Here is a 27,388-nt window from a genome sequence, read left to right on the forward strand (position 1 = left end):
GCCTCAGACTCAGGGAAGAGAGCAGATGCTCTTTTTTTGGACTCTCGTTTGTATTTGTTATGCTCACAACCCCAGAAGTTCTTGAGCAAATATGTTTCACAATTTATAAGTATTTGGAGTTAGCCTAAAGTGCCTACATAACTTATGCTGTTGGCTATGCATCGGTGCTGAGTTGAAACCTCATTCACTGAGGCTTAACCAGATCTAATGGAGTTTCCCAGGGCTCTGCTCCAGCTAGAACTGCTTTAGTTCTGCTCCTATACTCAAATGGCAGAGGGACCCAGTCAGTCAGGGCCAGAGTTCAAGCCAGAGGTTCCATCCAGGACTTGGCACATCGCTGCTTCCGTGCTGATTAATGTACCGCTCCTTAGTCCACCTCTTTATTATTTGCTCTCTATCCAAGTGATTATCCTCGATTTCCCCCTGTTTGTGGTCAAACTCACACAGGGAACCTTTAATAATGTCTGTTGTGACCACATTCACTCTACATGCTGACTTTTTTGTTGCTGTTTGTTTGTTGTTTATGCCTTGACTCATCCCCATTAGTGATTGCACATACCTCGGCTTACTTGTTGTCACATTTCCATAACGCTCATATATCCTCAGGCATACGGATTTTTTCCAGAAGAATATTTTGCTCCCTTCAGTGCTTTCTAAGGTTCAGTATCAATCCATTTCCATACAAGCTGAAGTCAATTTAAATTTGTTTTCTAAATACAATATTAGTTTGCTCCATTTGCTACATAACATATCACCTTACGCCTTGGAAAAACAATTTGGAAACTATCAAATTCTGGTGTTTGACAGATGCTGTTTGTTCTCTTACAAAATATTGTACATGGCATTAAAGGGCATTCTCCAGAATTATTGTATCACAAAACCACTGATGTCTCGCAGGGCCCTGAAAGAAGACCACTACGTTTGTTTTAAGTCCTTCGTCATGTAAACCTAGCGTGTTTCTGTGCTGAACATGTTACAGTGGAAAATAAAAACCACACGTTATCGTGCCTACATTGGATATGTCTGGACGGTTGCCTGTTGGTCTTTTCCAGTGGCCCGTTCCAGAGCTTGAAGAACCAATGTTTGGACTATCATCCACTGATAGTTTATCAACAGACCGGCCCAGTGGAGCTGGAACACACATTTAAGTAAATAGTTTTCTTTGACCAGACCCACATTTTAAACATTAGAAGCACTCCTTAGGTATACATATTAACTGTCTGAGTGCCGGTTGAGCCTGTGCTAAGTGTGATGGAGAAGGATTGAAACATGGAATGTGGCATTGGTTTAAGATTTGGTATTACTAGTATCTGGTTGTGTGTCTGTGTGTCTGTGTGTCTAGGTTAGAAGAGTTAGTCAAGGCCTTTCTGAATGACTCTGATCCAGATGTGACACTGTCATTGGGACCAGACATGAGGAAAATCCAGTTCTGTTTCTCCCTGCTGAAGGTAATATATGTACAGTGGTCTCTTCATGTACAGTATCTGCATGCATGTCTCCCTGTGTAACCCCCTATCTGTGTCTATTCTCTCTATCGATCCATCATTTCCCCTCTCCTTTCCATTGACAAGGTCTATGGGACAGCACCATGCTTGTGTGGCAGCAGAAGATATTTTCAGTTCAGTTTGCTACGCTAGTTCATTAAAATATAAGTTTGGATTCTGTTAGTTGGTTTTAGTGCTTGAGGTGTATCTTCACTGTAACATTGGATTGCCAGAAGACAAAGATATAGAACACAATTGATCAGTAAGGTGACATTCCCCTGCATACTGACCAGCTGACCAATCACCTCTTCTAAATAGCTCCCTCTACTGTCTTCTGCCGGAAAAATGCTTTACTAACTAAAATGTACTTTCCTATTTTAATGTGGGTAATACTAACCCTAGCAAATGCATTTATCTTCAGAAAAAAGCTGATGTTTAACATGTTCTTATTCTAGGCCTAACCATAACCTAACTGGAAATTGTATGCTTAATTCTTGAGGACATGGCTAGAAAGTGAAAATATTTTCCGATCCAGTGATTCCCAATTTTATCCAGTGCTGTTGATTTTCCTACGGCCTAACTTAAGTCTAGACGCTTGGCGTTTCGCACTTATTTGCCATCTCATTAGAGGCAAGGTGCTATAATGTGAGATAGGGCGAGGAGCTCAGACTTCCGGAGGGAGCTCAGAAGGTTAGAGTCGCTACTCCTTTGCGTCGAAAGAGGCCAGTTGAAATGATTCAGGCATCTGATCAGGATGCCTCCTAGGAGTTACCTGGCACGTCCAATGGATAAGAGGTCCCGGGTAGACCCAGAACACGCTGGAGAGATTATATATCGAATGATCAGATGATACGCGGACCAATTATCTGTCAGTCAAATGGAAGCTGTCCACTTGGGCCCTTGGGCTCTGCTCAGAACTACTTTTGGATATTTTGCAGACTAAACACTAGACTGAACAATAATAATAATAAAAAAAGATAATTCAATAATTCATTTGATACTAAAAGCACTCATAATGAAAGTAAGCTCGTGTAGTAACCTGTTATGAATGGGTCAGTGAACATATTTACCCATCATTATTAAACATTTAGGGTTCCAAATATTGTTTAATATTAATTAATGTCATTGTGTTTCCTGTGTATTTATTTATTTTATTGTTTTATAAAAGTAGGGTATGGGCATCATTTTGGTTTTGGCTCTATGGCCAATCCACAGACAATTTGTCATGCAGACTGCCACAGAAAAAGTTTGCAATTGCATGTTGTTTACCAAATGTTGGTAGAAACAAGTTTTTCTTTTGGTTATAGACTGTATTCAACATTTCTCAAACAGCAGCCGATGGCCCACTGCTGCTTAACGAGCTTAGGGGAAACACTGCGTTGCTCACACTGTTCCTGCGCTCTGGTTCTGTTGGAGTTGGAGCAGTCACCAGAAGCAGTTCCAGATCCCACTTGAATGTCTGTTTATCTCTCCCTCAGTTTGTTATGATCCACAAATCTCCTGTTCAGTTTACATTCCTCTGTGCATCACCCCAGTCACACAGTCCAGTGATTCTGTAGGAATTTGGATCTGGTTTGAATTTGATTTCTTTCTTCTTTGTTCTCAACACTGGCTAGCTCCTTCATGCTCAACACGCGTGTCCTTGTTTTAGGGTGATGTTCAAGCACAGTGCGTATCTGCAGTTTTATCTTTTCAGCACTGTGAGCATAGATGAGCAGTTTGACCTCAGTGATTTAGCACTCTAGGTATGTTGTCACAGTGGTGGCATGATGTTGAAAAGTCATTTTACAAAACGGGGGAACCTCAACCCAACCCAAATCAACTATCTTCTTCAGTGGGCTTCCATACAGCGTATGTTCCCAAAACTGTCTGGGACCAGCCTCCCCCCTCATCTGTACTTTTCTCTTCTACTGTGTCTTCTCCAAGTGGAAAAAGCTCCAATCCTAACATGTTTTCCACCTGTCTTTTAGCCTGGTGTATCATTGAAATGATGTTATGAGTTATGTTACAGACAGGGAAAAGAGGGGAATTTAATTAATGTTTAGGGACTATCACAGAATTTAGAAGAGCACCACTTTCCAGATTGATTAAGATTTAGTTTTGTTGAATTTCTGGGTGATTCTATAGGGATTGTGGGATAGGATAGGCAAAAATAAGCCTTGGCTTCAGCCTATTCTTTGTTCCATGTTAACCGAAATAAAATTATTCATCATCATCATCATCATCATCATCATCATCGATTCCACAATGTATTTTCCAGCTCGTTTTCATTCATGGCATTAGCTGGTTGTTTATGTATAAGTGTAAACAGTATATATAAGTATACTGCAAAGCCAAGTGTAGTAGATAGTAGGCTGACTTTTCCTGTAGACGTTTATTTACCTAAAAAAAACATTTCAGGTCATGGAAACCCCCTGAATGAATGAATGAATTCAATTCTTAACAACCAGATTATGTAATATTAAAGAAAAAAATACCATTCTCTTAACTACCATTAAAGGTCAACAATCTTTTTTTTTTTTTACAGAAAATGATCATGAACAAGCAAGATGGAGGAAATAGGCACAGTGATGGGCGAGCGTCACCAGCAGCAACAGTGAGGGAAGCGGTAATTCAAGACAGCAACCACTCTACCGCAGAAATGACCAGATTAAAGGAGATGATGGCGCAACGTGATAATGAGATAAGTATCCTTTGACCCGGTGCAGCCATCTTAGGTTTTCTTCTATGGTTTGTAGATAACTTGTCTAACAAAAACAATACATCTGGTAATTGTTAAAAATATGATAACAAGGCTATAAAACATCTTGTAGTCTGGGAAAATTTGCTCACTTACCGTTTGTCTAGCAGGAGATTTCTGCCACAGAAATTACATTACTTTTGATAAATAGCATAAATGTTTTACCATAGAAATAGAATGAGGGTAGAACGGACATTCCCATTCAAACCAACATAGCAGGATGGTCAGAGTTTTGCCATTTTGATGTGTACCTTTGCCATTGCAAAGAACTGTGACCGTTGAAGCAGGCTATCTCCTGCACAAACTTCTGTATAACCGACTTACGGCAAGTCGCGGACTCACTGAGGTTAGGTGTTGCAACAAACGAGCAGTGGAGTAGTGCGGAGCATGGAGAGGCGTCTTTTGTGCACTATGTCCGTTGCCTTGCTGCTAGAGAGGAATTGAGGACTGCTGGATTTAATTGCTTCATATTTCTAGGTGTGAGTCATCAAATTCTATTCATTAAAGGTCCAGTGTGTAACGTGTTTAGTTGTTCATTATCAAAATCTGTGTTGTCGGTTCACAATCTCGTCCTTTTTCATGAATATTCACCACCACCATCAATTCCAAGTATTCCTCTTGGCTTGAAATTTTACATTTGCATTCGCATGAACTGGGGTAGACGCTCCATATTCATGCTCCATCTTGAAATACGTTAGCCGCTAAGGGACATACACGATATACTGCTCCGCCTTTCGCGTTTTCGCTGTTACTCAGATAAACAGATAAACTCACAGGTGCTGCTAATGGGTATCGTAGCTTCCCGGCCCCGGCAAGTTTGAAGAAGGAAACATGGAGGACCACACATATTCAAAATCCAAAGTTCAGGAACAGGAGTCTTCTTCTTCGCCCAGAAAAAGAAAAAGGATATTGAAAAGAGCAAGAGACCAGCTTTTTGAAGCGTGAAGGCTACCGTAGCTGTAATACGTACTTTGAACTGCGTGGTGTGAGAGAGTTGATTGTGATATATGATCTCAACGCTAGATGGGAGAAATTCCTACACATTGGACCTTTAAATGATAAAACTAGTGAGTGTGAGACACTTTACTGACATGTGTTGTCACCATAACAACTAACAACAATCACCATTTTCTGTTGAACTAATTAAATGACAGATAGTTCAATGTCCGGTCTACTCTCATTTTATTTCTATAGTTTTAACATTCCCATAAACACATCTGTTAGGTTTAGATACTTAATATTAGAAGTGCTCGTTTTAACAATGCACGTCTAAGATAATGCTAGAATCCCCCACTATTATACTGGATGCATTATGCTGTCTCAGTTTTTCATCCTGCTATGCTTACTAAGACTGAGCCTGCAGTGTGGCACTACATTGTTTCCAGGACAGCTTTAACTACTTTCATTTAAGCATTGATTTGCTATACCTGTTCTGGGTTGGTTCCGATATCCCTTATTGCTACTGTAGTGTATGGTGCACAACATAGCGCAACGCTGGTTGGGCAGTGGTTCAGGAGTAAAGTTCCTATCCACTACCAGAGAGACCCTAGGGTTTGATTCCCTGTCGCAGTACCTTAGGCTTGTTTTTGCAAATGTAAGACGGCGAGAGTCCTTGTCATGTTGTCACCTGTGATTCTGGTTGGTGGGGGTGCCTGCACACTGTAGGGTGGAACAAAAGGGGATGGCATGAAAGTGAAAAGGTAAAAGTTTAAAAGAGGCAGCTGGCAACTGCAAGTATCGAAAGGGAAGCACACTGCAGTCTATACCCTCCCTAGTGCATTTCGGGAATTTGCATTCGAAATTGATAGACAATGGAGAAAAAATCAGCAAAAATAAATTGAGTAGAGTTGGTTTCAGCTCTTTGTGTCTGCGTCCAGCCTCACAGTTTGATCAGTTACTGTTGAGAGTCAAATCTTCATTAGGAGAAGGGTATTTATCCTAAAGTAAATCTGCCTGTGTTATTGCATGGTTGGATTACAGTGCTTCTCCACGCACATCAATTATGAAATGAAAGTAGTCCTGCATTCATCACCAGTGCCCCAAAATACACATGAAATGTTGTTTTAGTGTGTATGTTCAGATAGATCTTCATCTAATGACTGCAGTTAATCATAATTACTATAAATCATAATTATTGTATTTGCATTTGAATATGATATTTCTAATAGCTTTATGGGATTATTCTTCCCTCAACTCCTCTTGCTTGTCATTAGATCACAGCACATTAGTTGGAAAATTGAGATGTCTGCTTGATTACTTAGCCACAAAAACCTCAGCTCTCCAAAATAAATAGAATATTATTTCACCATAGTATTTCTTGGACCAAGTGTGTGTAATGTGAAATCCTCTCTTTTTTGTAGATTTTCCCTCTCAAAATGTCATACACTGGTTTTCACACAATGCAAATGTAATTGCCAAAATTAGTATTGTGCGTGTCTGAAAGCACATATTTGGACCAGTAATGCACACGCACTACCGACCATATTGTCCTCATGTTCTTTCACTGTGAAGTTTGTATATACGCAGTAGCCTAAACTGTCAACCCCTCAGTCAGGGTGGTCTGTCTGCAGCATGTAATGCTATAGTTTGGGTTTCAACCCGGTAGGGGTGACATCATTTCCAGCCAGAGCCCTAATAGCTATCTAAATTCAGACCATTTCTATAACTTAAGCTTGTATCCGCTAGCTAATCGCCATGCTTTCCATGTCTGTATAAATGTCCCTCCCACTTCTCTGCTAAAACAGTTACTGGGAGCCATCGGTTCCTGTGCTACAGGCTTACTGTTCCCAGACTGACGCTGAGTCCTCCCAGGGTTAATTATGGCCCCTGTAAAACAAAAGGTTGTATCTCTACCCACTGTCCATGTGTGTTCCCATGCATGGTTGACTCTGCATGTTAGTGGGGCACCTGGTAATGCTTAGTTTACTCTGCTAGAGGTATGACACATCCACCACTAACATGATGATAGAGCAACAAGGAGAACTAACAAACACTGCTTAATTTAAAAAGCAACATTGCACACACATTTGTAAAGCCACGTAGAAATGCCAGGTGGCAGTCAGAATTTCACAAATCTTGTCACTGTGGTAAAATGTTGTTGTACAGTCAAGTCTCAAGTGTGTCTTGAAGCTGTAGACCCCACACATTTATATTATCCTTACTACATTGCCCAAATCTATTCTTAACTACACATCACTTTTAGTACATCACTGCAGACCACTTTTTAGGCATACCATACCTCCTGAGATTGATCCCATACCTTCCAGGTAGCCATTGCTTTCAGGTCTTGCCAGTATGATATGAAAATAACTCGTAACTGGCTTGAAATATGCAAATTAACACAGTGAACATTGTTTCCATTGTTTTTGTGTTGATTACTGGTGGGAACTTGGTGGAAGGGTGTAGCATGGGCCAAGGAAGAACCCATTAAAATATTGGAGCAGATCTGAATCATGGGGAAGATGAACACAAATATTGTTTTACTTTCATTAACATTGTAAGATACGGAGGCCTGCGCTCTCCGAGTGCCCTTCTAGTTAAAAATAGAACCTGGAGGCCAATTAATAGGCACACATATTTTTAAAATAATGACATTAATTTGGTAGTTGCTTTTATTAAACAGGTTGTTATTTAGCAGCAAACTCTTGAACTCTTGCTCTTAGATGTTCTCATAGGTGTAAATATTGTCTACGGGCAGTGATCCAGGGACATAAAGTGACAACACCTTCAGGTAGAAACGATGACAGCAGTATATACAACTAGCAGATTATTCAGTTTTATTTTCTCTTGGCTCACATGCTGTTAGATGCATCCATAAAAAAGATACTAAATCATAATTGCAACAGTTGTAGAGACACAGAAGTTATCTCGCATTGCATTGGAAAGGGTTTCCTGGATTCCCTTAACAACTGACCATTGTTCTGTATGATTTGTTACATTAAGACATTAGTGCTCCAAATTCCACTCATTCAAAAATAATGCTCTACAATTTATTGCTCAAAGACTCTACGTGTGATGTGATGTTTATTTTCTTATTTTAGCCACACTAGTAGCATGGCTCTAGGGACTTTGGTTAGCCAGTAAAATATGTGGACATTTACCTGATGGATGGGCACAGACGTTTGTCCCAGACGATGCATCCTAATGACTTTGGTGATCCCCTGACTTTTTATCCAGTGCCACCAGCAGGTTGACATTTGCGGCTTTATTGGTGAAAAAAGGCTGTGGAAAAAATGGGGACAGCAGGTATAAGAACCTTGCTTTGGGTTCTGCTTCAGTGCTGACTGAAAAAACAATCAAGTATATTGAATTCACTTTTGAAAAGGGAATTTTATCCTGACATTTCAACACGTTTTGGCATTTTGGACATTGCAGTTTAAAAGTTGTATTTGTATACTCCTGGGTATGATGAAACATGGACTCATCAAGCTTGATATGTAATTATCATTACCTGCTGGTTCCTGTCACTTAATTGTGACTTTGTGCGTCAGCTGTGTGTAGCTCATCCAGAACTCTGTGCCCATAAAGCAACATACATAATTTAAAATTGTCAAACAGAGATGCAGCCATGAGTTTAGGTTTGCTGCCAGCTGCATACTGGTTTAGCATATGCAAATGAGTGCTGATTGAATGAAATTACCTAAATCAGTGCTTTTGCAGATTGGATATGTTCGCCTGGTCTTCGATTAAACTGATTATAACTAAATGAACTTGTATTTAAGTGATCTGAGGCAGGGTAGGGCTGAAAAAATGTTAGTGAATAATACAGGATACTGCTTTTGTTGTAAGCACACTCACCACTTAATGCTCTGTTGACAGAGGAGTTGACATTAGCATTGGCAATTGTTTGGGGGCTTTTGGACAGCGGGCTCCAGTTTAGTGTTTTTATCTCTTTGCACTGCACATTGTTAAAGTAACTGACCCTGAGACTCTGATCTGTTTTTACATCCAAACCCCAATTATGGTCATTTGTCTTTGAAATAATATAGAGCATATACTTTTGAAGGATTTACAGGAGCAGTTTTTTGGGGCTTCATTGACCTAATCTCTCATTTTTCATTTAGTTCAGGTCTTCATGCACCCTGTCACCAATTTTAGTAGGATTTAATGTGTTTGAGTTGAGACTATAAGATATGCCACATATGTCTGAGTATTCCCAGTGATGGAGATTAGAGGATGGATATTTAGAAATTATGTTTAGGTTCGGGTCAGGCTCGGTCACATCATGCAATAAGGCATTGAAAATTAAATTTAAAACAGGTTATTATGTAGGTGTGCGCCTGTGTTAACGTGCCCTTGTTCCCCCGTGTGCGCTGATGCGCTCATCTGTTGACATTTCCGAATGCCTTCCTACAGTTGCTTAATAAAAGTGGGCTTTCCACACAATGTGTCATTAGTATGAGAACATTTTTTTGATTTTTAACTCTCGTGCTTGGGTCGGGCTCGGACATAAATATCTTAATGCCTGTTGGGCTCGGGCCGGGTTCGGTTACTGCTCTGTCGGACGCAGGCCGGGCTCGCACAGAAAAATGCGGCCCGATCCGCATTCTAGTGGAGATGGACAAGTGTCAACACAGACAGCATCACAGAATTGCAAATTGTTTTTGTTTTTATTATGCACTAATACACTATAACACTTGGATGCAAGGATTATTTCTAACTTTATAGTGTATTGTGCATCTTTTAAAGGTGCAAATAAAATCTAATCGCTTCATTATACTGTAGCTTTTGAAAGCAGAAAGACAATATTAGCAGTGTGGATCTTTATCAAACGTTCCTTCTTTATCTAAATTCAATAGGTTGAGATTATTTTTACTAGAAAATAACTTATTTATTAGGATTTGCTATTGGTAGCTTTGAGACACCCATAATGCTCAAACCTTCCTCTACTACTGTAATTGTAATCTAGAATCTTAAAAGATTTTTTTGCATGGTACATTGAAATTGGAGTAATTTGTGGCACCACTGAGATTGGCACTGCACCTTTGCTAGCTGTGGTAAGTTTAAAGGCATTTTCTTTATTTCCTGTGATGTCTGCTTTATTGGACAGTATAATAGAGAGTGACAAGAAAGATGAGAAGGAGAGATGGAATGCACATCATGAGCTGAGTTTGACCACATTTTGAGTGCATGGCATGTGAAGCAGCCCACAGATCTAACGTGCAACCCCCAAGAGAAATTTTCATCCTATACTAGAAGTCTATGGTAGTGTTCAGCATAAATGAAGATATCAGATGCCAGATCTCAATAATGGAAAAACCTGGTGAACAACAGTCTGAAGTAATGACTTGTATGAAACAATGACCTAGGACCCACAGAAACAGTCACATTTCTCTGTAAAACTTGGCTTCTATAGGTCATTTGGAACTGTGTCGGGTTTAGATTTTGGCAGTTTTGAGAGGAGTGCATGGTTGGTTTCATTGGAAACTGTAACTGGAGACTTGGTTCCTTCGTGTTATCGTTCCCACTGACATCCCTTTTGTATTGGCTGACAGGAATATAAATTAACGTCTCCGGCTCCTTCAAAACTACGTCCATTCATCATCCAAAATAATGACATTCTTTGAACATCCCAAATTATCTGCTGACCACAGTTTCAGTCTGGCCACAAGTACAGTAGATGTCTGCTAATCTCATGATAGGACCATGCTTGAAGAACAGACTAATGTGTTGTCTCTAAATTATGGGTTGTGATTAGGCCATCAAGCACACTTCCATCTATAGTGGAAAACCAGGCACACAGGGTAGGAGCTGAATGAATATGTTATGAGACTAAAATGTTTTATTCGTGTAGGTAATGTAAGGGATCAAAACAAAAGATTAAACAGGCTTTTTTTCATAAGCATACTTCTTATAGAATAACTTTAGCTAAGCTTTTCCCCAATACCTGCTAACCCATGACAAGCTTTGATTTCTTGCTTTCTGTTGACATCTTAAAAGCAATTTTGGCAACTTTCTGTAAATTGGCGTCATACAATTACAGTTTTCCCTCTGTCAGCACTTCTGATTGCAAAACAATTGCCTCTGCTAGCACCGTGTCTTCCTTTCTCACCAGTTGTGGAAACAGCAGTGTACTGTTATACAGTAAAAGTAGCTCCACAAGTCACGAAGCATAGCAACCAGGCGTCAATTTGATAATCACATTTGAAAGTGCAGAACGAATCGGTGCTCTGCTTTGTGCGTTTATTATTTAAAAAAATATATTTGAGGCCAGCTGAAAGCAGTTTGAGCAGGAGGCAGTTGATCGAATACAGTAATACTATAACAATGGAGTTGGAAGCAAACGCAGTACATGGAACAGAGGAAACGATTACAGTAAATTTTCCTAATGCATAGAGACATTGCATATGGAGAAGTGAAACGTGTCATGGCAATAAAAATGTGAACAGGATCTAAGCGGCAATTCTTGCCTTTCAGCCTCCTCATGCAGCCACTCAGTTACTCTCTGTCACACTCACACATGCACAGCCAGACGTACAGACACATCTACACTTGGATTCAAGTAGACAAACACATACATAGTACAACCTCATCAGTGGGAGAAGATGTCGTGGAATGTTGGTGGAGTGTGTGCAGCCTCGCTGGCTCCTCTTCTCTCCGCTGATTCATCCCAGACCATGACATCTTCCCGAGCCTGGAAGGTAAGACGCTGAGCACATGTCAGCCCTCTGCCAATATTAAAAGCCTACAATGAAGCCCACTGCCTTTAGAAAATCACTATGGATGCTTCCCTTTTACTGTATATTGTCAACTCAGTCATTCAACTTTGTTTTGAAAATTTGGATAAACTGTCTACCCGTAGAAGTCTCCATGTATATTTGTACATCAAATTCTAAACACTCAACATGAGTTAAAATTGGTGCGTTTGTGTGAAAGATCTCTTTTTCCATCCCGTTCTTTTTTCCAAAGGAAAGACAATTTGAGCCCTTAACTCAGTGCCTACAGGTATCCTTGTTAAGATGTTGAAGAAGGAGAAAAAAAGGGCCCAGGATGCTGCTGCTCAGCTTGCTGACATCACCAATGGCCAGAGCCTTGTTTCCCAGAGTGCCTCGAAGGTATCGACAATGCCACTGTTGAGGGAAGGAAGCACGAACACCATCTCGGACCATGAAGGACGAGCTATACAGTACATGAAAAGAGGTACTTTCAGGAGCTTTATTTTTTTTTTCGCTTGTCTTTACAAAGCAAATATTTACATTTAGTGTTGTAAAGATTTAAGATCATGTTTGCAGCCTCCTGATGTGGTGTGATACGGAAAGGGTGTAACAAAACGGAGTCCAAAATGAACCATGACATAGTTCGGACACATGCTGCTATTTGCATTGTTACGCCCAGCTCGTTTAGGAGCATAACAAAGAAGGGAGGTCCGTACAACGAGTTAAATAAAGACAACTAAACTAAAGTAAACTACTGTGTGTGACATCAGTATCAGTAGTGTATTGTGGGCGGTAGATGCTATGGAAGTGTAAATGCTCACGCTTAAAAGAGAATTCCGGTCGATTTCAACCCGTAGCTCTGTTGTTTTTAAATTTGGAGTGCTGTCAGTAGCGAGAAAAATGCAAACAATCGGTGCTGCCTACAGCGTGTTATCCTCCTGCTAGCATTAGCGCCCAACAAGCTTAAAAAGGGCTTGTCTTTAGCCTCGTAACATGTTCAAAATGTCATTACAAGTGCCTACCCATGTGAAGTGATTCCTTCCGAGTGAACACAGTGAATCTGACTGAAGTAGATGTGAAAGAAATGTTCTGCTAATTCAGCTCTGTTTAGTTCTGGTGTTGATACTGCAAGGAGTGCTTCGGGACCATCTACAAACTACAACACCGAAAAGAGATGCAAACATATTTTCAAAAATAGGCATATGCTTATTTTTTTAAAGTAAGTGCTGTAGTACAACTAGCAGGAGACAAGTTATAATTGAGGTAAGTTTGGAGACACTACCTTATTTATTCATTAAATTAATAGCCTACATATTTTTGTTGTATCTCTTTTCTGTGTTGTAGTTTGTAGACGGTCCCTAAGCACTCTTAACTGCCGTCTCAACACCAGAACTAAACAGAGCTGAATTAGCAGAACTTTCATGCATTTCTTTCACATCTACTGCAGTCAGATTCACTCGGAAGGAATCACTTCACATGGGTAGGCACTTTTAATGACATTTTGAACATGTTAAGAGGCTAAAAACAAGTTTAAAACGTGCCCTGTTTAAGCCTGTTGAGTGCTAATGCTAGCAGGAGGATAACACAGCGTAGGCAGCACCGATTGTTTTCATTTTTCTTGCTACTGACAGCACTCCAAATTTACAAACAACAAAGCTACGTGTTGAAATCGACCAGAATTCTCCTTTAACATAAACAAGGGTTCAACTTAACAAAAAAAAACAAGTTTGGTGCCAGTACGGCACTAGCCTGCCCAGAGGAATAGTGAGACCAGAACTCATGGAATCACCCAGCTTTATAGACTCCATCGCAGTGGGAGGAGCCAGTCTTCGTGGCTCAAGACCTCTCCAGATAGCATTATTAGCTTATCCTAGCAATGGATGGTCATATAATGTGGGCACGGCATTAAAGGAGAACTCCGGGCAATTTTTATGTTAATCTTGATCGCTATCAATTCATGAGTACTGTCGATAGAAAAAAAAACGAACAGAATCTGTCCTAGCAAACTGGAGCTGCTGCAGCTAATGCCCATAGCTCCCCGTTTGCTAAAACAGCAGTTTTGGGGGCATATTCTGTGCCTTTGTGCCTCTTAACAGACACAAAATGCAATTATAATGTCTGTGCAACATGAACAGGGCTCTTATGTGACAACAAGATGCGTTTTCAACTCAGACATCCTGCCGCTCGCTCGTCCTGCTAGCTGCTGTCCGGAAGTGTTCTCTTAATACATCCATGGTTCAGCAGCTTCTGTGATAATAATCACACATCAGTTCCATGTGTATTTGTAGCTCATCTATTGTGTGTGAGTAAGGAGAAGCAAGGACGCCGGTCGGGCCTGCTAGCCCGGCTAACGAAACTACCACACAAATCGCCACTGCCAAGACTCCTACTCGCCAACGCCAGATCGATGTCACACACAATAGATGAGCTACAAATACACACGGAACTGATGCGTGATTATTACCACAGAAGCCTGGCTGAACACACTCCCTGACGGCAGCTGGCAGCTAGCAGGACGAGCTAGCGGCAGGATGTCTGAGTTGAAAACGTATCTTGTTGTCACGTAAGAGCCCTGTTCCAACTGGTCCAGAAAGCAGCCGCCCGCCTCATCACCCCCTCCAAATCCTGGCACCACATCACTCCAGTCCTAAAACAACTCCACTAGCTTCATATCTCCCACCGGATCACCTACAAAATCCTGGTCCTCACCTACGAAGCCCTCCACCATCTGGCCCCCTCATACCTCACTGACCTCTCCTCGTACCAACCCTCACGGCCCCTTAGATCCACCTCAGCCAGTCTCCTCTGCATCCACAAGTCCAAACTCCGCAGTTTTGGGAACAAAGCCTTCTCCAGGGCAGCTCCCAGGCTCTGGAACTCCCTCCCCCAAGAGATCCGCACCTCTGAGTCCCTCACCATCTTCCAGTCCCGCCTCAAGACCCATCTCTTCACCTCTGCCTATCCATAGCCCCACGCCCCTCTCCTTTTCATCTGTGCCTGAATCTTGCTTTGTTTTGTTTTGTTTTGTTGTGCATTGTTTTTATTATCTACCTGCCCTGTAAAGCGACTTTGAGTTCGTGAAAAGCGCTATATAAATTCTATTATTATTATTATTCATGTTGCACAGACATTATAATTGCATTTTGTGTCTGTTAAGAGGCACAAAGGCGCTCTTTAGAATATGCCCCCAAAACTGCTGTTTTAGCTAACGGGGTGCTATGGGCATTAGCTGCAGCAGCTCCAGTTTGCTAGGACAGATTCTGTTCATTTTTTTTTTTTGCTATCGACAGTACTCATAAATTTATAGTGATCAAGATTAACGTAAAAATTGCCCGGAGTTCTCCTTTAAAGTGTTGGTTCAACCAAATTATAAAAAATGTCTTTTATTTCCCTGGGTGGCATTGCCTCCATCCCAATTCTACTGAAAGCTGTCCACAGCGATGTGGGCTATCAAGAGTAACCGGGACAATGACCGGAAAAATGTTGAAAGAATGTTTTAGATGTCTTTTTCCCTGCTGTAAGCTCCACAAATAACATTGCACTCTTTATTGTATTGCTGTGGTGTCATAATTCTCAGAGACAGATATCTCACAATCTTGGTTGAATACTTTCTTTTATTTAATGTTTGTTGTTATTGTTTGTAATTTGGGTGAACCAACCCTTTATGATTTATGCACTACTTTAGCAGCATGGTGGCTCTGTGGTTTTCATTGTCATCTCACAGCAAGAATGTTGTAGGTTTGAACCCTACCGGGCAAACTATGGCCTTTCTGTGTAAAGGGTATGTTCTCTCTGTGTTTGTGTGGGTGTCCTCAGATACTCCTAAGAAATGGAGTTGGTCCTCAGCGCTACACTATGGCTGCTCACTGCTACTAATAGTAAGAATGGGTCGAAAGTATCAGTACTGTATACATTCAACACATTTTCACTGACTCCATTTAACATGACAGTCAGTCTCTGACCCAGCAGAAACTTGGTAATAAATTAGGCGCTAAGAGTACAGACAGGTGATCTCTCTCGATTGGAATGTGGGCAGCTCTTTGTGGTCATGCTGATTTTCAGTGTGCCTGTGGGGCATGACAAATCCTTGATTTCTGGATTTTACTGCATAGAGTAAAAGTCTGACATCCCAGAGCTCCCTTATTTCTAAACAATGTCATCACTGGGATTGCATATAATTAGTAGTTTCCTTTTAGAGATCATTCAAGTGGCCCAGTGTAAACTTGTGAGCAACTTTAGACAGTATAGTATATTAGAACCTGTAATTTGTTGCTTATGAGTTGAAAACCTACTGTACAGTACTTACTGGAACCCGAAGCAGAGACCAGTGGCCAAGAATGCTGCAGTGTAAACACAAGAGACACTAATCAGACCGGACCGGGATAACAAACCTGGATCCACTACATTTAAGAAAACGTCTAAATTCCTAAATGCCTGATTCTTATTATTTTTTATTTTTATTATTCTAATACAAGGATATATCTCATTTAGGTAAACATGCTGGAGGATATTTACCCCCCCCCCGCGAGCAAATATATACATTGAAATCTCGCAAATGATCTAATTAAACAGAAGCCCGTTTTCTTTTTTCAGTTCCAGTAACTGCAGATTACTCTTACATGTGGTTTCGAATTGAGTGTCATTACAGTGTTGCAGTTGATTAGGTTATCTCCATGTAGTTTGGCCATGGCATGTCCCTTCAGAGGGAAATTAAAGAATAACGGAGACTCAGAGATGGCAGAGTAAGGGCTCCTGCACACTGCCTGCGTGGCGTGAGCATGGCGTTTCTGTTGCGTGTCAGCAGCGTGGCGTTTTCTATGTCTTTTCACACCAGAAACGTGTCTGACGCGGCACTGCTGCTGCTAGCCTTGTCTGTACACATGTATGTTTCCCATTGATGAAATGAAATAATAGCATGTTCTTCAACTGATTTGATTACAGCAAAGACAACGTTGGCAGTATTGACGGGAAATTAGGCTACAGAATATTTTGTTCTGTATTGACAGGTGCAGTTTATTATTATTTTTTTTAAATTACATTTATATCTGCATTTATGTCAAAACCTAGAGACTTTCATCAAAATGTCATTTATTAAATGTATTTGTGTCAAAATGACATATAAACATCTTTTCGTATTCTATTTTGCCTGGAAACGCATCCAACACGCTTGCGTGTCACGTGAAAAATAGGCGCCGGTTCTATTTCTAGCATGCACGTGTTTTCGGCACGGCTCAAGCCGCGCCTAAGAGTAGCAGAGACTTCAGACTGCAACTCCTCTTGGATTTTCAGTCTCTTTTTAGACATGAACTTGGTTTAAATGTAACAGGGATGTGGAGGTTGCTGAAAGTCAGGCCAATCAAGCTTTGAGATATGTTACCTAGCCAGGGGCGGCATTTATTTGGCTTTTCCTGTTTAATTTTGGTTAAGTGGAGCCTTAAGTGTGACGATAAAGCTGAGCCCTTATAACGAGCTTGGTCATAGCCATCAGGCACTGGGGGTATGAGCCAGCAACTCCTCACACTGAGGCTGCGCTCCTGTCTATGCTAACCACAGCTCCCTCATCCTTTTCGACATTTATGTGTAATGGTGCCCAGTGGGGTAATAAGGCCAGCAAAGATGTAATTGCAAACAGGGTCTCTGAAAGAAGAGCCTATTAAAAAACAAACTCGGTCCAGTCAGAAGTAGTAAGCGAATCAGTCATTCATCGAAGGGACAATGAGGAGCACTGTGATGGTTGGCTGTACAGCTGTGGTTTATAAAACCACTGATAAATGATGTGCCATATGAATTAGTCTCTCAGAATTGTATGTTATCTAATACGGAGCGTGCATGATCATTTGGGTCATCTCACCAGAGGATTCGCTTTCACCTGGACGTGATGAGCTCCATGGGTTCCACTTCCATTGGGTTGAACTGTGGCTGTGTGGCATCTGCTGCTTTACAACCACACACCACTCAGGGTCTAAAGTTTTCCACAATGGGAGATATTGAAATCCATGAGCTGAAAAGTTATCATTCTGAATGGCATTGCCATAGTCTGGAGTGTCATCAGTTATGTTTCTGTAGTTTTAACTTCTCCACAGTAATGTCAAAATCTTTAGCAGAGATGTTTTCCATTGGCCTACAATGTATTAGGAAACAGGCTGGAACTGTAATGGATCTTTCTCCTGTGTTTCTGTTTAAGACTAAATACACTTCTCTTCATTTTAACGCTTGAAAGGGTGCCAGTATACCACTTTTACACATCCTGACTCATTGACCCGCGAAGTGAGTGAATCACTCGAGAGTGCTCACATTTACCATTGTTGTTTTTAAGTGTGAATCTTCTCATTTCCCACCTACGAAAATGTAAAACAAACACTTTGGAATGATAATTTGTGTGTGTGTGTGTGTGTGTGTGTGTGTGTGTGTGTGTGTGTGTGTGTGTGTGTGTGTGTGTGTGTGTGTGTGTGTGTGTGTGTGTGTGTGTGTGTTTCGGTTCTTGGGAAAAATGCTAAAAGATAATCAGCTTGACTAATTTCAACATTGCATCGGAGTCATGAGCTGCGATTGTGTTAGCTGATTACATCACTGTTACACGCAGACTATACAATGACAAAATTAGGTACTTTTGCCAAAAATATTGGTGCTGTATATTACTGTCCATTTGGTTATGGAAAAGTTGCTACCCTCCCCAAAATCCCATGATCCTGCAGTCCCTTGCTAGCAGTTACATGTCCACTCTGGAATGTGCATCCACTTTTCTCACACTTCATGAGAAATTTCTGTCTCTTTCTGCTCTGTTTGCAACCAACGCTGTGAGCAGAACTGACTCCATCAGCTGTTAACTAGCAGGGGAAGCTTAATGTTGTCCAGAAAGACTTTTTGGGAAGCAAGCGCTTTAAGAATATATTGAGCAGTTCCAGAAGGATCAGAGAGGACACCTCTCACACTTTAGTATTTCTGACTTTCCTAATGTGGAATCCTGGGACATACCTGGTGTCAGGGATTTCTTAAAGAACCAGTTAAATCTACAAATCTCAAATGTTTTTGCAGGAGGCCATTATATTGTTCCATATTGAATTCCTTTTTAAATACACAGACAGGGCAAAAAATTAGAAATACACACAATTGACAGTAGTTTTATACAGTGCACTGTTATACATCGTATGCTTCACATCTGGAGTGTCTATTTCCCATGGCCCACTTTGGAGACTCATAACCAAACTATATGCACATTAGATCATTGTTCTATACTCTGTCCTAATTCAAAACAAATGCACTGCACTTATACTTTCCTCATGCTCGATGGGTCACTGAATGTTTATGTATGTTTTAATTTAGGTTTAAGCTGAGGGTTCTGGGTTCTGGTGCTGTAACCAACAGCCTCTATGGTTACGGTGAGGGTAATTACTGTCCCCTGAAGATTAACTGTAAATGTAATGATGATGACCTTTCCATGGAAACCGTTCATGCTGATTGAATGGCATATAAATAATAATATAAACTCTTTCCATAATGCACTCTTCTGTACTGGGCTCTTAGCTTTGCCAGCATAGAATAAAACATGAAAATTAGGAAGTTTTATTTTCTTTCCTTCTGACGACCACTGTCTTTTGGATTCCTCGAAGAACAGGATTTCTACTATGTGCACTGAAATTGCAAACTGGACTACTCTGAGATGCCACTGTGTTTTTCTGAAGTTAATTTATTCTTATTCAGGTACAGATGTACCATGTCTTCTTCTTGTGCTCTTATGGTGTAAAATGTTCTCTAATGGATGGACAAGGTGTTTCTGTTGTAATTCATGCTGGTGATGACTCGTATTAAGGTCACAGAAAGTGGGACTTGGGACTTACAGGGAGAATTAGATCTTACTGTAAATCCTGCTAACATGTAATGAGATGCTGATGATTCTTCCAGGCCCTCCACACCTTTCTGTCATCAAAGCAGAAGCCTAAGACAATAGGACACCTCAGTGAGTCAAATACTACTATCCCCTGCAGGAGGACACAGTAGGAACACACAATGTACCAGAAATGATGTTTTTCTATCAAGCGCACTCGTTTTTTTTCTACAAACATATAACAGTTGCTGTCAGAGATTTGTTTCCTTTTATATATTGATGGGACAGTACAGTCATACTTCACTATGCTGGTATTTCATTTCTAAAAATTTGTTGAAACAGCAATAATAGTCACAACACATTCCACCCCTGTAAAAACCTCTGTGGTTTGTCAGCACTTGAAGCACGGAAAAGAAGAATTGGGAAAGTTGGCCTATGGTCCATGTGATCTCATTAGCCCACAAATTATTCTGGTACAACACATTATGATGTCATATCACGCTTAGATATTCCTGGAATGTTGCTTTTTACAAGAGTCGAATGGAGTGCATTTCCCTCAAGAAAACCCTTAAACTGATTTGTTGAGGTTGGCTCTTTCAACATACTGTATGACTGTGAGATGCCTGCTGGTTTCAATCAGGACTTTCCAAAAATAAAGAAACAAAATGTCTCACTGTCCTACAATTAATCCCACATGAGTTACTGTCCTGTGTATGTCTTTGGTTAGAACAGCTTTGTCACAAAGATCCACATATTTTAACAAGGGTGAGTTGGAAATCCTTGTGAAGCATTGGGTTTGCCATGGAAGTCTTGCAAAATAATGCTTGTTTGTGTTCTATTATAAGATTAGGTCATACACAATACAGTGCAGTCTTACAGTACTCACAAGGAAAACATTTCTTTTCACGTTAGAAATACAGACCTTGTTACCGTAAATTTGTCAGGTTGAGAGAGAGCTTTGATAGATTGGCAGATGTATCTGCGGTTGAATCTCTTAAGAGGAACTAGAATACACAGTCAAACTTTTTGTAGTTTATGTATCACCACAAAGAATGTTTTTGAGTATGTGAAAAGTGACAATGACAACACAGACTGATTATGGTATCCTTCAAGCAGCAGTTCTTGATAATTACCTGCCAACATGATTCAGTGTCTGCATATCATTTTGGTCTCCTTTGGGAGTAAATGGGCCTTGTTGGCTTTTTACCAGCAGGCATTTTCACATAGAAGGAACAGCACAGGTGTTATTAATAATAATCCGCAACATTAATAATGACTTCCTTTTACTGTAGGTGAGCCACTTCTGTCCATGGTTCACTGGAATTGGACACTTGATGGAAATAGACCATCATTATTACTGTAATGTAATTAGTTACACCTGTGCTTTTCCTGCTCAATATGACATTCAATTCAATTCAGTTGTATTTATAGTATCAAATCATAACAAGAGTTATCTCGAGACACTTTACAGATAGAGTAGGACTAGACCACACTCTATAATTTACAAAGCCCGAACAATTACAATAATTCCCTCAAGAGCAAGCATTAGCGGTAGCTATTGCGACAGTGGCGAGGAAAAACTCCCTTTCGGGAAGAAACCTCGGACAGACCCAGACTCTTGGTAGGCGGTGTCTGACGGTGCCGGTTGGGGGTGTGATGAACAGTGGTAGTAATAGTCACAATAAAGATAATGGAACAGTGACTACAATGGTAGTCGTAGTAGTTCATGTCATAGTAGGGCACAGCAGGGCGTTACGGGGTGTAATGTGGGACAGCACAGCATGGGTGGACGCGGTAGGACGCAGCAGGACGCAGCCGGACACTGCAGGGAATCGCAGAGCGTAGCAGGGTGTAGCAGGTCCCTAGCGACAGCTGCACCCAAGACCCAGGCCCGGCAAACCGCATCGGCCGCTACCGGTTCCGACTACGGCAAGGATAACCGGTGTCGAGCAAGAAGATGGACGTTGGCAGGCGGCTGAGGATATGGTCTCTTTTCTTAGTTCTTGTCAGAACACGTGCTGCAGCATTCTGGATCAGCTGGAGAGTCCTAAGGGACTTATTTGAGCATCCTGATAGTAAGGAATTACAGTAGTCCAGCCTGGAAGTAACGAATGCATGGACAAGTTTTTCAGCATCGTTTTTAGATAGGATGTTCCTGATTTTGGCAATGTTACGAAAATGGAAAAAGGCTGTTCTTGAGGTTTGTTTTAAGTGGGCGTCAAAGGATAAGTCTTGATCAAAAATAACTCCTAGATTTCTGACAGTAGTGGTGTAGGCCAGGGCAATGCCATCTAAGGTAGCTATATCTTTAGATAATGAAGTCCGGAGGTGCTTGGGACCCAGGACAATAACTTCAGTTTTGTTGGAGTTTTTAAGTTTAGCTAACTGACCGCTTTCGTCTGGCTTAATTGACAGATATAATTGGGTGTCGTCTGCGTAGCAGTGAAAGTTAATTGAGTGTTTCCAAATGATATTGCCTAGAGGAAGCATGTATAAGGAGAATAGAATTGGTCCAAGCACCGAGCCTTGAGGAACGCCATGGCTGACTTTAGCGTATTTGGAGGATTTATCGTTGATATTAACAAATTGGGATCGCTCAGAGAAATAGGACTTAAACCAGCTTCGTGTGATTCCTTTAATGCCAACTAAATGTTCCAGTCTCTGTACCAGGACGTGTCAAAATATATGCTGTGATAAAGGTATATACTCATTTTTTTAAAGGGTATACAGCAGTATGAAATGTTTTGTCCTTTATTATTGAAGCCACATAGCAGAGGAGCCCAGTGTTGCCTGTCACATTTGGCATAATGTCATTTTGTTCCATTCGCTTTTTCACACAATGTAAATAGTCATTTTCTTTTTCTTTACGATTTATAATTCATGATAATCCACAAAGTTTGCATTTTTTAACACAGTACAGACAAAACATGAATAACCAAGGTAGCTTTACAAAAGACAAAACAATCAGTTAAAAAAGATATACTTAAAGAAATTAATCAAAATGAATAAAATAAGAAAAAACAAAACAACGGTATAACAGGCCCACAGGTCTTTTGTAATAGTAAAAGGCAATATTTTCTAAGTAATACATTCCAAGTAACATATACTGTAGGCCTATTGTGCAACCAACACTATCAGGGATCATTCCCTGTTACCCAAACTTAAACAAACAAACAAATGGGATGACATTAATTCTTTTATCCTTTGACATTTTATAAGAGTTTCCACAGATCCCCTCCCACTCCTGTGCACTTAGTCAAAGGTTACCTGTAGAGCATTAGGTACTGTATTGGCCTGATCAAAGATCTTTGAATAAGAAAATGCCCAATATCTTTGTCTTAGCCTTGTGGCCTGCAATATGTCACAGTAATGCCAGCAAGGAATATAGTGATTTTCAATCAAATCTGATGTTCGAAGGTACACACTTTGGATAGTCAGTGTGAACCGTCATGTTTTGGTTTATTCTTTTGGTAAAAGTATTTGAAACCGATGTATAGCAGTTAAAGAAAAATGCTCATTATATAATATTACAAGCCTATAAATTAAAAATCAACAATCAGCAGGATGTTATGCCCTAAATTATGTACATTCCTTTCATGTGGCAAGTTGCCAAAGTTAGGTGGGGGGGAGCATCCGCCATGTAATGCTGACATGCTCAGAATTGCTGTTTATATTTGTGTTTATGTTCTCTTTAAACAGTGAATGGCAGGCTAATAGTCCTTCAGTTTGTAATTAGTAATAAGTGGGAGGTTAACTATATCGGTGGGGCTCGAGCTCGCATCTGGCTGCCAGATTGGAGTTGAGTACCTGTGGATGTGGGAACACGTACAGCTCAGGTCTCAATGTTCAAATCTGCACAGCAGGACCTGACACAACTTCCATTGTTGGTTTCAATAGCATGACAATCACGCAGTCTTGTAAGGATGGTACGTTGTTTGGTAGGTTTAGGTTTTTAAGGTTTAGCAAATGTTTTCAGCATGGACCTGGTGATATGAACTGTAAAATATGACATACGTCTTGCTGGATCTTTTTCTCTCAGGTCCACAGTTGTCCATGGGAAAACAAGAGGCCTTTAAGACCTTCATAAGGGACCATGAGGACCTTCTGACCATTGAAGACAACAAGAAGCAACTCAAACAGAGGTTAGTTACCGGTTAGTCACACATTGCCAGACCTTCCTCCACAGCGCTGCGGAGGAGGGTCTGGCTAGTCCACACAGTATTCCGGGATGGGAGAAAAACGTGCTCTGGTTTATTGGCATTTAAACCAATCACAATCGTCATGGGCAGCACTAAGCACCGGGCAGAGCCACGGTGCCTCTGCAAAATAGCCTCAGGAAGGAACTTGTTTTGGTTGAACATGTGTACGTTCAAAAGTTGTTTTAGTCGTGCAACAGAAAACAGATAGTCTAGCTAGCTGTCTGGATTTACCCTGCAGAGATCTGAGGAGCAGTTAACCATAGTCCTCAGAAATCCACCGGAGTTTAAAATTCCAACACAATGAAAGCGGAAGGTAACGGACATCCGTACGAAATGAGTGAAATCCGGCAGAAAATCCGGTGGCAACGGATCAGTCTCGGAAGTGGAACATCGTGGATATAGACTAGTTTCCGGTAGGACAAGTTGATATACAGTTTTGAGAAATTCATATCATTATGTTGCCCACAGTTCTTGTTCTGCAATATGAGCATTGTGAGCAGTATTATGTGGTATGTATTTATAGCTCTCTTTCATTGCTATTTTCTCATAAATCACAGACAGAACATGTGAAGGGTCATTTTAAACCCCTTAGAGACCACACACAGACATAAATACTTCACATGCATAAACTGTGCATGCAATAAAATTACTTCCTTATTTGTTGCCCAGCAATAATGTTGTACCTCAGAAAAACTACCTGTTATCAAATGGGTTTTTGTAGTGTAGATTTTTCCCATCCCGATGCCTGAGTAAGGCCGACTACAAATTGGCTGCGTGGCGTGAGCGTGTCAGCTGCGTGGCGTGTCCGTTTTTATTTCGGCTCCCATGGTAACAGGTTAGATCTTGCACACTGCCAGCGTGACACGCACGTCTCAGGCGCGGCTAGAGCTGCACCGAAAACGCATGAATGCTAGAAATGGAACCGACGCCTATTTTTCACGCGACACGCAAGCGTTTCCAGGCAAAATAGAATACGAGAAGATATTTGTCATTTTGACACAAATACATATTAATAAATGACATGTAAGTCTCTAGGTTTTGATATAGGCTAAATGCAGATATAAATGTAATTTAAAAAAATAATAAATAATTATCAATTTTCAAATATTGCACCTGTCAATACAGAACAAAATATTCTGTAGCCTATTTTGCCATTAATACTGCCAACGTTGTCTGCTGTAATCAAATCAGTATATATTTATGTTTAACATGAAGTATACTACTGCTTGAGTGCAGTAAATCAATGGGAAGCATACATATGTACAGACAAGGCTAGCAGCAGCAGCGCCGCGTCAGACGTTTCTGGTGTGAAAAGACATAGAAAAGTCCACGCAGCCGTCATGCAACTGACACGCAACAGAAACGCCACGCTCACGCCACACAGCCAGTGTGTAGCCAGCGTAAAAGCACAATGCAAATTAAAGCAAAACTTGCTAGTTCTCTGTCAGAGCATGAACATGCTGTATCTTTGACATTGAGAAGAACTTATAGTTGGCTATGTTGCATTTCCATTAGGACTATCAGCACCTGCAGAGGCTGCCAGGTTTTAAAAAAGTTGTTTTTATCTGGAATCAGAAAACCTTTATCTAGAACTAGGGACAGAGAGAGAAAGACAGAGACAGAGGGAGAAAACAAGACACACACACCAGAGGCACATGAAACAAGCGTCTGTTTATGTTTGAGATATGTTTTGAGTGACAAACCAACAGAGATATGGTTTGTAATACATACTGTATTGTATGCAATACTTTACTACTAATACTTTTGAATTCTTTATTGCCAGCAAAATGAAAAAGATCTTCTTGTATTTGGGCATACTTACCGGTATTGTTATTTTAACACATTCAATTCATCAAATGTCTTATTTTTTGCTACCATTGCCTATTAACACCTGCATTCTGCAACAGGTCAGCTGAGGCCAGAGGAATCTGGGAGAAACAGAATGAGGCTAAAAACAGAATAAGTAAGTTGTCTCAACAGATGTAAGTCTCCCTCCGGAAATCACATTACATTTACGGGCTGTGAAAACATTCAATTCTACATGTCACTCTCATCATCACCATTATCCTAATGGCAAACAGAGGCTATGGTGCAAGCCCTAAAGAACGCTGATAATTTCTGTAAAAAGTTCTTTGGGTCCCAAAAGACGGCAGCCTACCTGCCTGGAAAAAATCTTAATGAACAGATCACTGTTGGGGTTCTGTTTCCCTGGAGTGGAGAAATGTCGCTCAGCGCATTCCTGAACTTTTCCAGGACCCAGAGGCGTTCTGGTTTCCACCTACCTAGTCTTCCAACCTGTGTTTTTTTTACTAGCCTGGCTCAGGCTGTTTTATGACGACTCTGTAAGCACACCCCTGTGTTCTTCTCAGCAATGTACTTGACAGATAGCTTTACTATGCCAAAATGAGGCCTGGCATGAACCCTAGCTTCAGTCAATGCTAAGTGATTATGAAGTTTAACTCTAAGTTTATCTGTTGTAAAAAAAAAAAAAAAAAAAAACGACTTTAGAACGCTGGAGCTGAAGGATCCACCATGAGCATTTAAGATAGACCCAGCATGCACGTGCTGGTCACATTAAATTGTGTGTGTGTTTGATTTGGGTCACCTAACTTGCTGGGGTCAGCCCTATGTTCCCACAGCCCCATGTTCCCACATTTCTAAGATTTTTCTTAAAATTAGGCACCATGTTAGGGTTAGGGTTAGGGTTACATTCCATCTGTAGTCCATTGCTACTGGATAATAGGTTGGGTGTAATTGACTACCAAATTGAGAGAAAGGGGGATACAATCAGATACAAATTTATGATAAAGGAAATGTGGGAACATAGGACCTAATTTTGAAGAAAATCTTAGAAATGTGGGAACATAGGGCTGTGGGAACATAGAGCCTAATTTTCAGTGAAAAAAAAAATTCTTAGAAATGTGGGAACATAGGCACGCTCCCAGCTTGATGTGACTTTTGCTTGCCTATCCCAAAGTACAATAACAGTAACTTTAACCATAACCCATTATGACGTCATCCTTAATCTTATTGCATTGTTTTTTTGTGCTCTTCACAAACTGCTAGGCCTGGCCCAGGAGCGACCACATCTCCTTACGCACCACCAGTGACCATTAACATATAGAACATGTATATTTTCCAGAGCGGAACAGCTGAGTGTAGAGTGTCACCTCTCCAGACATGGAGCTCTGTGGAGCGCTGCCCTCCTGTGGCCGCAACCACACCAGCAGCTTCTTCTCTGCTGCAGCTTTTGTGACTTGTATTCATCCTCTGTAATAGATGGAGCTTGAATTATAGGGAGGTACAATACTTGAACTTAAAGACCCTTAAGGCAAATTTGGGATTTGAGGTATTGGGCTGTAATACAATAATAAATGACTTGACTTGAAATAAAAAAAAAAAAACTAAGAAAAAGTAAAGTAACTGATTATTAAAAATACTCAAAATTTTGGGTTTGAGGTATTGGGCTGTAATACAATAATAAA

General features: G+C 40.7%; 1 protein-coding gene across 1 annotated transcript in view; it reads left to right on the top strand.

The window, feature by feature from the left end:
- kif6 (kinesin family member 6) overlaps window positions 1-27,388 on the top strand; it is a 69,894-nt gene that overhangs the window by 26,347 nt on the left and 16,159 nt on the right. The window contains exons 11-15 of the mRNA XM_078278268.1: window positions 1,343-1,448; window positions 4,012-4,171; window positions 12,169-12,363; window positions 23,744-23,846; window positions 25,811-25,866. Coding sequence (XP_078134394.1) covers window positions 1,343-1,448; window positions 4,012-4,171; window positions 12,169-12,363; window positions 23,744-23,846; window positions 25,811-25,866 — 620 coding nt within the window. The remainder of the gene's footprint in view (window positions 1-1,342; window positions 1,449-4,011; window positions 4,172-12,168; window positions 12,364-23,743; window positions 23,847-25,810; window positions 25,867-27,388) is intronic.

The sequence above is a fragment of the Sander vitreus genome, chromosome 20 (genome assembly GCF_031162955.1).
Source record: "Sander vitreus isolate 19-12246 chromosome 20, sanVit1, whole genome shotgun sequence".
Classification (NCBI taxonomy): Eukaryota; Metazoa; Chordata; class Actinopteri; order Perciformes; family Percidae; genus Sander; species Sander vitreus.